This window comes from Typopeltis vanoorti, chromosome 16 (assembly GCF_054136105.1).
Source record: "Typopeltis vanoorti isolate ZY-2024b chromosome 16, IOZ_Tvanoo_1.0, whole genome shotgun sequence".
Classification (NCBI taxonomy): Eukaryota; Metazoa; Arthropoda; class Arachnida; order Uropygi; family Thelyphonidae; genus Typopeltis; species Typopeltis vanoorti.
The window spans coordinates 16,457,839-16,471,555 of record NC_143564.1 but is presented as its reverse complement, the minus strand read 5'-3'; the positions used below and the strand labels follow the sequence as shown (position 1 = coordinate 16,471,555).

The window sequence follows — 13,717 nt, the reverse complement described above, 5'->3', positions numbered from 1 at the left end:
AAGGGGGGGGGGAGAACATGGGGATGTACTTGAGACATGGGAAATAAGTTTGGGAACCCGGGTTACTATTAATAATGTATATATAATATATTATTTTGTTGTGGGGAGAGGGGGGGGGAAGGAAGAAGGGGAAGGGTATCCTTATGTGGAAACTGGGGCAAGGGTTTACGGGGTGTGGACCGTTTCGATCGTCGGAACTTTGTGGGAATGACTGTAGGGCTATGTCAAGGCTGCAAAATGTGTCTGCCAAATTTGGGCATTTGTTGTCGCTAAATGGCCGGAGGCGTAGCTTAATTTGTAAGTTTTGGAACGTCCAACATTCGGAAATTAGGTAGGGGCGGTGGACGTTGATAGAATTACCATCACATTTTATGGCAATAGTTTCGGATATTCTAAGCATCGTTTCGTTTTCTTGTTTGTCAATGATTATGGCTTTGTCAATTTGGGGGATGTGTTTTAGTTCAAGGGCGTGAGCTGCAATTTCAGTCTTCCCTGTATTTTGTGGTTTGTTTTTCTTTTTGATGTTGCGATGTTTTTTCGTGTTCAGATATTCTGGAATGGGAATATTGCAATCCCTGACGTTCTCTTGTAGTCTAGTCCATAACGACCTAATTGTAGAGCCCGTGTAGGTGACGTCACAGTCTTTTTGACAAGGAAATTTGTAGACTACGTTGTGGCGTTCGAATAATTTTTTATGAGTGAGAGATTTAGTAGGTTTTAGGAGAGTTGCTAATTTATGGTTAGTGGTGAATACTAGCTTGTAGTCCGTATTTTTGAAAATGTATTTGTAAGCCTTGTATGTGTTTTGGATGTATGGCAAATCTTACATTAATCAGAAGCCATAACAGAATTGCCACGAAGATATTTCACAAACCCACACATGTCGGAAACTACCTCCATTTCAATTCATACCACCCATATTCCGTTAAAAAATCTGTCATCCTTTCGCAATTTATCAATGCTTACAAATTCTCCACCAACAGCAGTTTTCTTAACACTGAACTCAAGTATTTAACACTGGTTTTCAAAAATCGCAACTACCCCACGCATCTAATAAATTACGCGAACCATATGGCAAAATCCCGTCTTAACAATAATACAACAAAAGCAGACTTCCCAACACGTATGGTCATCAAATTGCCATACATTCAAAACACACACAAGGCTTACAAATACATTTTCAAAAATACGGACTACAAGCTAGTAGTTTGTGTCAAGATGTCTGCAAGATGTGTCAAGGCTGCAAGACACATCTTGCAGCCTTGACATAGCCCTACAGTCATTCCCACAAAGTTCCGACGATGGTCAGACGATGACCGAAACGGTCCACACCCCGTAAACCCTTGCCCCAGTTTCCACATAAGGATACCCTTTCCTTTCTTTCTTCCCTCCCCCCTCTCCCCACAACAAAATAATAGATATATATATATTTATATATACATTATTAATAGTAACCCGAGTTCCCAAACTTATTTCCCATGTCTCAAATACATCCCCATGTTCTTTCCCCCCCCCCCCCCCCCTTCAACAAGAGTTTGGATTTAGAAGGCATCTTTTAAACCAAAATCAAGGTATGTATATAATTTTTCCACATTTATTCTGCCATAATTGCCTTCTATACTCGCCCATAATGCCCTAATATGTGTATATATATATATCCCTTTTGAGTTATGTTAGCCAATGTATTAAATATAAGGGACACTCCTAAACAAAAACATGCTAATATAGCCGTTGATTATATTAATAAATAAAAAGTGTATACTAGATCAAAATATGGTATAATTGCAATATTCTCAATTGGCCTCTTGTACTTGCTTCCTTAATCCAAGTTAAAGTGGAATGAAGAATGTTTTCATACCAGTAATGGTAATTTTGGTGATGCATTCATGGCAAGTAGTCCTGTTGCATGTGAACATTTTGTATGAAATCATTGGTTATTGCAGATTTTTCAGAATTTTTATTTGATCATTGCAAGTTGCAAAGGAAAGACAGTTTCAAGCTGCAAACTTTTAAATCTACAGAGATGATTTTATTATGTGAAAAGTTGGATTGTAGAAAATCAACATTTAAAGAAAGTTGTCTGTCTTAGCTTGAGAGAGCAACAGAGAAACAGCAGGTGAACTTTGTGAAATACTAATTTATTTATTTATATAATTTTTGTTTTCATTTTTCAAAAGTTTTATTATACCATCTACATCATACATGGCTCTCTGGTGTGGTGTGTGTCCATGTGCATGACAGAGATTCAAATATATAAATAGCTTCAGCATGAAACAATACTTATTAACAGAAAAGGCAATATAAATGCAAGAATACAACTGATGACCTGAAGTATCTGTTTTACATTAATGTACAACATGGAATATTGAAAAGAAATGGGCAAGGGACCAATGGTTTAAGAGAGGTTTCTAATTAGGAAGTATGATTTGGATTAGCAGCATAGAAAAGGTTACAAACACATACTACACCCTCCGTCCAAAAAGTAACTGAACTTTTGATAGAAAATAAAACACAGCCCAATTATAATTATTCAAATCATTTATTTCAATCAATATACTCTCCGTCAGCTTCAATATAGCGTTTGGCACTGTCAATTAATTCGTTAAATGAGTTTTTTATATCGGATTTTGGGATACTGTTGAGGGTTGTGGTTACTGCCGCTTAAACGTTTTCAGTGGTGTCGTATTGCTTTCCTTTCGTCGGCAAATGAAGTCAGGGAAAGAGAAAGAAGTCACAGAGTGCTAAATCAGTTGAATACGGTGAGTCATCCAACAAACAAATTTGGTTTTTGCTCAAAAACTGTCTCACAATGCTCAAACGATAAGATGGTGCATTATCATGCAAAAGTGACCAGCTACTGCATCACGATATTCATTCCGTACACGAAGAATTCTCACTATCAATCGCTTCAAAACTTCTAGATAAAACTCGACATTGACTGTTTGGCTAGGCAGAATGAATTCATGCATTCTGCCTGGCCAAAAATCCACAAAGACAATGCTGATTTGTTTCTTAAACAAATCAGCATTGTCTTTTGACTTCTCCAAGCGACTTTTTTTTTTTCCCTGATGCCTCTCTTCTAGTGGTCTCCACTCAGCACTCTGGTGCTTTGTTTTGGACTCATACTCAAAACACAATGTTTCTTCACCAGTAACGATCGTTTCAAAGAAGTTTGAGTCCTTATGAGCAGTTTTAATGAGGTCCTTGCAGTGTTTCATTCGATACATTTTTTGGTCATCGGTCAACTTGTGGGGAACAAATCGCAAATTCAATTTACGAAGGCCCAAACTCTTGGTCAAAATGTTGTGCACAGTTGATTTTGGAATCCCCAGTTCATCTTCAATCACTGTCACAGACGATTTGGGGTTTTCTTTGATGAAATCGCACACTTTTTGGATGTTAACCTCACTCAGTGCAGTTTTTGGATGGCCCTGCTTTTCGTCATCCTGAAGCATCTCACAACCACTTTGAAATCGCTTAAACCACTTGTAAACTTGAGTATAGTATAAGCATTCATCACCGTATGCTTTTTGAAGCATTTGATGTGTTTTGGTAAACCTTTTACCAAGTTTAACACAAAAGTCAATCGCAGCTCTCCGTTTGAAACTTATTTTCCGACCATTCATCAAAACACAGTCACTCTTGGCACTATAACTTGGCTTCTAATGAAACAAATGTCATAAACAGTTGACACAACACTAATGAAGGTTGCCACTTTCTGTCGAAAGTGGCAACCTTCATTAACAGGTAGCACTACCAGTTTCTTCTATTTTCGAAAAGTTCGGTTTCTTTTTGGACAGAGGGTGTAGAATGAGGAAACCATAAAAGAAGCTTACTCTGAATGAGCACGTTGTTAATAATTGGTTTATTTTTATATAGAGAGGATTCATAGATATTATCTTAATATTTAATCCTACCATAGAGATGATCTCTGTTTAACAATTATTTTTAATTTATTTCTGAGTGTACCTATTTATTATTATATGCACAAGGTTTTACTCCAATTGGTGCAATGATCTTAACTCTTTCTTTCAGAATCCAAATAATCACTGACTTAAGACCAAAAATACAAAATAAATACATTTAATATAACAAAAACAATATATATACACTTCAAATAAATATTGCATAACTAATTACAAATTAATTGGATCCAAGGCCTTTTTAAAATAAACTTTCACTTAAGACTAAACACTTTGTTTTCAAAACGTTCATAGCCAATTTCTCTCTCTGTCAAGGCCCTTTTCCGAAGATATATGACTCTATCCTTCATTTACACAGGATCCTTTTTCATCACTCATGTAGCACACATAAAATCTTTCTGACTTAATTCTGTCTCTTTTCTTCAGTAGAAATAATAGTTAGATCCGGCGTCCTTAATACAGATGAAACTTCCTAATCAGAGTTTTCTCGAACATTCCTTTAGAATGTAAATAGCAAATTCTTCTTTTATTCACTAAATGATTATTGACAGTCTTAACTCTTCCAATAAAAAAAAAACTTGCAGTTCTATGATTCCCTTTTCGGAATCTACTATAAATCTTTCAATTAGTGTTTCCTCCAATATTCTGTTTAAAACACATATAGCAATATTTTCTTTTATTTATCCACATACTTATTCCACATTAAAACTTCATAGTTCCACGATTCCTTTTTGAATATACTATTAATTTTCCTCCGACTGTCACATAAAAACTTAAGTTCTTCCGAACCTAAATATCTGCTGGCCTGTGTTCTAAATTCCTTCCGAACGCCATCCTTGTTTACTCTCCCGTTGCTTCAATACCGAACTTATCAGCTGTCAATCACACATCAAGCTTCTCGGCAAGCATGCGCACTCCATGAAACTGGTAAGCAAGAAGTTAGATATAAATAAATAATGGCTGACACGTTGTCTCTGTTAGCGACAAGAGAGAATGTCTTCATAAAAACACAAAACTTAATATTTTAAATTACAATAAAATTCCTGTAAGTAACACAAATATCAAATCTGGTAAGTACCATCATTCTATATTTTGGTTTAACCAATAAGAATACAATTTGATCGGCTAAATCCCAAATTTAGGAAAAGAAGAAAGCATACCAAAAGTTCCTGTCAAATAAGTCAGCTTGTGCTCTTAGAGAATATAGAGACAAATGCAAGAATGCTAAAAACTGTGTAAAACTAGCTAAACAAAAGTCATGGGAGGACTTTGGCAAGAATATAGAAAATAAATATCAAGAAGGTGGCAAAATATTCTGGAGGTTGTTGAAGAAGCTTTGGAATGGAGGAAAGAGTGCTGTAAAAGGAGTTAGAGATGATAAAGGTGACATGAAAACTGGAGAAAAAGATATCCTTGAAGTATGGAGTAATTACTTTGAAAAACTGCTAAATGAAACAAGCAGTGATGACAGCACAGTGATAAAAAACACTGACCAGGCATGCAGTCAGGAATACCTATCCATACTTGAAGTAGAAAAAGCCATCAAAGGCTTGAAATGTGGAAAGGAGTAGATGAAATTCGACCAGAAATACTGAAGTATGGTGGTATAAGAGTCTTACAGCGACTGCATTGCATAGTTCAAAAAGCCTGGACAGAGGGACGAATTCCCGATGAGTGGAGTAGAGCTCTCATAGTACCCATATATAAAAAGGGAAATAAAACTGCATGTGAGAATTAGAGGTATTTCCCTAGTGAGTGTTCCTGGCAAGATCTATGCAAGTATACTTGAGAAACGGTTGAGAAGAATTGTGGAAGAAAAGCTTGGTGAAGAACAAGCTGGATTCAGGCCAAATAGAGGCTGTCAGGATCAGATCTCAACTTTACGACAAATAGTTGAGAAAGCATGGGAATATAACAAAGATCTGTATTTAAGTTTTGTCGATGTGGAAAAGGCATATGACAAGGTGCCAAGAGAGAAACTATTCAATACGCTGCAGTTATATGGTGTCAATGGGGCATTATATCAAGCAATACTTAGTCTTTATTTGAGTTGTAAGTCAGCAGTTAGAATTGAAGGAAGTACAGGAAGATGGTTTAATGTTAAATCTGGTGTGAGACAAGGATGTACATTATCCCCTCTGTTATTCATTATCTATGTGGATCACATTATGAAGGAAAGTGGTATTAAACATGATATCAAAATTGGAGATGTTAATGTCAGTTCTTTGCTTTATGCGGATGATGTTATACTTCTAAATAAATCCGCTACAAGTCTCCAAGCTTCTTTGACTAAATTGAATAGCTGTTGTAATAGATATGGTATGAAGGTCAGCAATAAAAAGACAAAGATAATGAAAATAGGCAGAATCATTGAAAATGTCAACTGTGTTGTGAATGGAGAACCTGTGGAACAAGTAAAACATTTCAGCTATTTAGGCACAATTTTTACTGAAGATGGTCAATTAAATATAGAAATAGACAACAGATTCAGCAAGGCTGGTATGGTGGGAAGTCAATTGAATAAATTCATATGGAATAAGAGAGAAATTAGTTGGAACACTAAATTAGCTGTATACAAGACAGTATTCAAACCAGTTTTAACTTATGGATCTGAGAGCTGGGTCAGAAGTAAAACACTTGACCAAAGACTAGAGACCACAGATATGAGAGTCCTGAGAAAGATTATAGGCGTGAACAGATGGCATCAATGGCAGTATCATATTAAAAACGAGGATATTAGGAAAGAACTTGACATTGTCAGCATCCAGGAATGCGTTAGCAGATCTAATTCAGGTCACTTAAACAGAATGGGCGAGGAAAGATTAGCAAAACAAGCATTCTCTGCCAAGTTGGCAGCAAAACGACCCAGAGGAAGACCAAGATATAGGTGGATTGATACGGTTCAAAGTGCTTTAGACGATAGAAATATAAGATCTGATAATGTTGGGTTGGTGTGTTGACAAGTAACAAACTGATTTGGAGGAAAATTGTAGATAGGAAATTAATAATGATGTAATTTTTTTCATGTAGTACTATCATATCATGTACACCCTTTGGGGGTACATGGCAGGAATTTGATGATGATGATGAATCTGGTAAGTACATCAATTTTTTAACTTCTTTACATATCATTTTTGACAAAACAATTTCAATAACGGGCACATTGCAAGTGCCGACAATGCATGTTATGAAACTAAAACTAATAAATATTTTAACATAAACAATTTGTAAAAATATTCAGAATTTTAATTATGATTATTTTTACAATGTTTTTGGAGATGAACAAGATAAGAAATGTAGAACTGTGGCCACCAAGCTATGGATCAGAGACAGCATCAGAATGAATGAATGATATTCATTTTGCAAAATGTTTTTTTTTTTTTTCTTAATCAGCAGTTATTTGCGATTTGCAAACTTGTAAAAAAAAAAAAAAAAAAAAAAAACTTGCATTCACGGACATCCAGTGTCTAACTTGCTGTCACCCAATTATATCTGTTGTCTGTTCATTTGATGAAAGGGCTGATCATTTGATCATTTATTGTAGTTACTCATTATTATCAGTATTAATTTATTAGTTTCATATTAATGTATATAGTACTATTAGTGTTATATTGATACATACATTTCAAGTCTTAATGTACTGACTGGTTGGTATCTAGAACATTTGTTCATCCTACTCGAGATGATGGATCAGAGGCTCAAAGGAAAGCTCATGCAAAACGAGTGAGAGAGACTCGACGCTCTACACAGGTATTTATACTATAAATAATTCTTGTACAGGCATATCAATGCATTCAGAAAGGCATACCAGAAAAATCTTATTATTTTTATATGAATTTTAAATGATTTTTGTGATTTGAACAGAGTCACCACCATGTTATTTGACCTGCTTTCCATTATTATTATAAGCACAAATAATTATTCACACTAAATATTTCTCAAATTGTATTTCCTGATTTGAAATCAAATCCAAACATGTTCCATTTCCTGCGTTTATGTGTTATCAGATGGCTATGAGCAAAATGTATTCCTCTTAATTGAAATTCATTTCAGGTAAACTGTGATATTTTTATTATATGAAACAAAAAAAATGATTCTTTAGTTTTTAATAATGATCAGTGACCAAAAGTTTAATGAATTATGGATTATTTAATTAGATATAAAATACCTTACCAAAGGTAATCACACTTTCAGGGATTTAGGTTGAGTGGCATGTTTTGGTCTCTTTTAATCTTTTTCTTGGTCATCCCTGACTTTTATATCCTCCAACTGAGTGGTATAAGTCTTCAACCGTCCATTCTTTCGATATGTTCAATCCACTTCTTTTGGTATTCATATATTTTATCCAATTTTACATTCATATACTTTGTTGACCAGTTTATTTAAGATCTTGAAATCTCACTAAGAGATCCTAAAGGATCACTGCTAAGCTCATTACTCCTGACCTGAATCATGCCAGGACAGAAGACTCAGCAGTGGTTCTGCCCAGTGACAGGAAAATACCTGCCACCAGATATCTGCTCTACTCCCCAGGAAACAAGCAAACCAAATAATGGGCATTAATAAATATCATCAGTGAGAACCAGACCCATAAGAGATACTAAGGTTGAAGTAATGCAGAAGTCCTATATTTTCCATATGCAAGTAGTCAAAAGGTCATCATCAACTTCCAGCCATGTGCCCTCAAGGAGAGTAAAGGTTATTATTATCATTATTACGAGAGAGAGACCTTCAAGGAGTCAGGGACTCGTTGAAGGAGGCCACATACTACATGCACCAGCTATCATACTTATTCTTGAATTCATTCACATTGCTTGCACACAACATCCGATGGCTATCCATTCCAATCACACCACTCTATGAGAGAAAAATCTAGCATTTACCCCCTTCTTAGTGACATTCATTCTCATCTTCCAAGGATGCCTGCTCTTTTCCTTTCCTTCATAAAATGAAAAATTCCATCAACTGAAATCCTGTATGAGCCTTTAAAGAAGTTTGTAAGTCTCAGTCATATCACCCCTCTTTCTCCTATTTGCTGGTGTCAGCAGTCTACAAATTCTCAATCTGTCTTCACAATCAGTATTTCAGAATCTCAATATCATTTTTAACGCTCTCTTTTGTACTCTCTCCACTGTATCTGAATCACAATGGAAACCAGGAGACCAGACCTGCAAACAGTAATACAAGTAAGGTCTTATCAAGGCCTTGTTAAAAGGCAAAATGACATCCTTATCTTTACATGTGAATGTTCATTACAGCATTACAATTATCTTTTGAGTTGTATTTGCAATCTTTGCTGCATGGCCCCTGCACTTCAATTTCCTATCTACTAACACTTTAAGATCCCTAGCCTGATCAGTTTCTGTTAGCATAATCCCACCAATATAATACGACATTGGATATCTAATCACACCAAAGTGAATGACTTGACATTTACTGACATTGAACTGACATCCACTTTCCTATGCCCACAATTCAGCATATTGAAATCATTCTGCAAGTATCGCACATCAGCAACATTCCTGATTAACCTACCTATCTTTGCATCATCAGCAAATAGCTGTATGTTGCTTGTCAAATCCTTCCCATTATTAATGTGCAGATTGTATAACAGTGGACCAAGCACTGATCCTTATGGTACACTTCTTGTTACCTTAAATCTTGCAGACTCACATCTTCCATATACCACTTTTTGATATCTGTCAGTCAGCCATCCTCTTATCCACTCTAATAATCTATAACCCAAACCCAGTATGGGTTTTGGTTATTTATTTATTATTTATTATGATAGTACTACATGAAAAATTTATATCATTACTAACTTCCTGTCAACAATTTTTCTCCAAATCAAAATGTTATCTGTCAAGACTCAAAAATAATCAGATTTTATATTTCTGTCTTCTAAGGCACTTTTTACTGTATTAATCCACCTATATTTTGGACTTCTTCTGAGTCTTTTCCCTGCCAACTTAGCAGCGAATACTTGTTTTGTTAATCTTTCCTCTCCCATTTTGTTTAAGTGACCATACCACCTGAGATTAGATCTGCTGACAATGTCGAATTCTTTCCTAATATCTTCATTTTTTATATCAACCCCTTCACTAGTCTCGAAACCAGCATAATCATCTACCATTTCTCCCATGAACATTTTAATATCTTGAAAAAGACTTCATTATCTTCAGTCATGTAAATACTGAAGTATTGTTGATTCTGCATCTAAATTGCTGATCAGCATTCCATTATTATTATTATTATTATTTTAATTTAGAAATAACTATGACTGAACATAAAGCCCACATTGCAAATATAATCACTTTTTTGTTTTAATAAATATAATATGTTTTAATAAATAATAATAAGGTGGCACACCTTTTGGCAACTCCTATAGATAAAGATGGCCTCTCCATTGCTTCTGCCTTGGTATCTCCACTTCTGGGCCTGGCTCCCACTGACGAGACCTCAATAAAGGTCGAAACCGGTCTGGGTAGTGGCCCTTCCCTTAATGCATAACATTATAGATATCCTCAAGGAGATGTGTTTTGCATTATGGGAGATACTGAGATTGGAGTGATGTTAGCTTGGTCCACCTTTGCTACAAGTTGCCTGGTGTTGTACTACCTTATCTCAGTCCTGAAGATATTTTCAGGCACAAACTTTGTTTGCTCACACTTGGATAAAGGATTAAACTAAATTTATTATTTTCATCACTTTTTTGTCTTTTAAAACCATTGCAACTGTAGAACAATTGACATTACGAATTATAAACAAGACCATTTGAAGCAGGTGATTTTCCATTTTCATATTGCTTATTATGTCTATTTCAATTTTTACTGAAATCAGTTAACTCAGTGAATTTTTTCACTTTGGAAATCACTATATTTACATTTGTTTTTCATATTTCAAGGGTAATAAAAACTAGCACTCTATATGTAATTTACATGCACAACATTAGTGTATTGTATATTATTATTATTATTCAGGCCTCCATGGAAAAGACTCATCACAGATATTCCTTCCTAGGAAACACAAAGTCTATCAAGACTCATCGTGGGAGGTCCCTCCTAGGAAACACAAAGTCTATCATACCACTCCTTAAACTCATTGACCGTTTTCGCTCTCACCACTCTATCAGGCAATGCATTCCATGGTTCAACCACCCTCCATGCAAAGAAACCACTCCTCACCCTCTTGCTCACAGTTTCCTTTAGTAACTTCCAGGGATGACCTCTTGTCCCCACTCCTTCCTGCTGTTCAACCAAGCGAAAGAACTCCTCAGCGTCAACCCTGTAACCACCTCTCAACAGTTTAAAAGTCTCAATCATATCACCTCTCCTTCTTCTATCCACGAAACTCTGCAGTCCACATTCCCTCAGCTGATCCTCATAACTAACATTGTACAGACCTGAAACCATCTTTGTTATCTGTCTTTATACCCTTTCCACAGTTAATTTATCCCCTTCAAATCCTGGGGACTAAATCTGAGAATAGTTGTCTAAGTGTGGTCTGATCAGAGTCTTATACAATGGAATGATAACTCTTTATAAGAAGGTTGCTGATCTCTGCAGGTCAGCATCCTTCTTATTATTGCAGCAATCCTCTGTGTTACCTTCACCACCTTTGCAATATATCCCTTGAATTTCAGGTTCTATCAATCATCAACCCCATATCTCTTGTCTCCCCTACTTCCTCCAGTATATCTCCTCCCAATGAGAATGCATTGTTCCATTGATGTGTCCCAAACCTCAAGACCTTTCATTTTGCTGCATTAAATTGTGTTCATCATCTATCAATGATGAACCTGATAACCAAACTAAACAATTACGCATGACCATAAATACAAACAAAACAAAAATCTTGATAATTGGAAAAAAACGAAGAAAAAGTAAACTTCTCCTTCAATGGATCAACAATTGAACAGGTAAAATAATTCAACTATTTAGGAACAGTAATAACAGAACATTTAGTTGCCATGATCACTATTAAACATAGAATATCGACTGCATGGTCATCATTTAATAAGCTAGGTAAATCTAGAAAAATAATGAAATCTCCAAACCTCTAACAATTAAATTATATAATGCAATTATAATACCCATTGTGCTATATGCTTCAGAAACTTGGACACTCAAGAAGACAAGACTGGAGGCTTTTGAGATGAAATGTCTCAGAAAAATAAATAAAACTAAATGGGCAGAAAAGAAAACAAATGAGACTGTAAGACAAGACCTGAGCTATACAGACTCATTAATAGAAAAGATCAAGAGAAGACAACTTCAGTGGTACGTACATGTCGAGAGAATGCCATCAAAAAGGCTATCCAACCTTGCTCTGTATGCAAGATTAAAAGAAAAAAAAGGAAGACCAAGAACTAAATGGATGACATCGATAAAGGTCAACTCCGGATTACAAACGTATAGACAGCTCACAAGCCATGCAAGAAACCGAGACTCCTGGAGGTTGTGGAAACACGGAAGACTCAACCCGTCCCTGATAGAAGAGGACAGTAAGTAATATGGTTCAATAACTGAAGAATATTCAATATTCCACAGAATGGGGAATGACAAACTAAATATTGTCTGTTGTGCATTGTAAAGTACTGTATCTGTTGATTGAATTACAAGTTTCAATTTATCAGTTCCTGCAATGTTCATAAATTTGAATTGTTCAAATTTATGAACATTGCAGGAATTTGAATTGTTCACTTTTTGAAAGTATAAGTAGAAGTTTGCCTTGTTCTTAAACTTATGAATTTTTTTCTTTTTTTTCGATAATAAGGAAATTCGTTTGTCTCTATAAATAGGACATATTTCCATAAAAAATTATTCTGTGATAATTTTAAAAAATCTATAAGTTTCGACAATTTGTAATGAGTGTGTGCTTATACAGATTTCAAGGAAGCAGTGTTGTTAAAGAATTTTATCCCAAGAATTTTAACCTGACATTATAGACTTAGGGGTGCTTAAGGGTCAAAGCTGTATAAATGAGAGGAGACTTCCACGTCGCCTTTAAAGTAATGCGGAGAACTGACCAGGGCTTCTGACGTAATGTCCAATCCTCACTTTCTCGTGGTGCACCCTTGTTGTGTCCCCCTTTCTTAAATTCTATTAATATATGCACTATATGCTGGGTCATTCCTAAGGAGTCACGTGGTACCTTTAAAACACAAAGGAATTGCCTCAGAATCGAGCCAAAACCAGCGTGGCAAAGTCTTTGAAATCCCACTTCTCTTAAAGCATTAGGAATAGTTATATTTTTTTACTGCACCACCTAAGCTATTAGATTAAGTTAAACATGTCTTAATTAAAAAGTGATCTCAAAGGTGTACTATAATGACTACTGATTTGCAATCGTGACCTATAACATAATCTATTTTCTCCCGCTTAGATTCGTATCTTTTTGCAAGTGGTGCATCAGATTCTAATACTCAGACACTCGGATTAAAGATAGCAAAGGTAAAAATAACCGCTATGGCAATCCTTATTAAGTAAGGACATCAAGAAGCAACATCAATATGTTATTTCACAAACTGACAAAACTTGACTGCAATATTCACGTTAATCTTCATATCATATCACATTACTCAGACTAAACCTTCTTAATACTTTCAAAAACATACACGTTAGTTTAACCATATAGGAGTTACCTCACCATGCATTCTAATATTAAGGTGCTACAGTCCTGTCTTAATTATATGAAAGTCCTCAATTTCCCTTAATCTCATTTTATAACATCTTAATTTTCTTATACACATTATATAGACAAAGAATTTTCAACGTTACCGTACACACTGGTTC

General features: G+C 35.3%; 1 protein-coding gene across 2 annotated transcripts in view; it reads left to right on the top strand.

The window, feature by feature from the left end:
• LOC150097869 (uncharacterized) overlaps window positions 1-13,717 on the top strand; it is a 622,248-nt gene that overhangs the window by 309,590 nt on the left and 298,941 nt on the right. For both annotated transcript variants that reach the window (XM_090405962.1, XM_090405961.1), the window contains exon 11: window positions 7,583-7,673. In XM_090405962.1, the coding sequence (XP_090262088.1) occupies window positions 7,583-7,673 (91 nt within the window). The remainder of the gene's footprint in view (window positions 1-7,582; window positions 7,674-13,717) is intronic.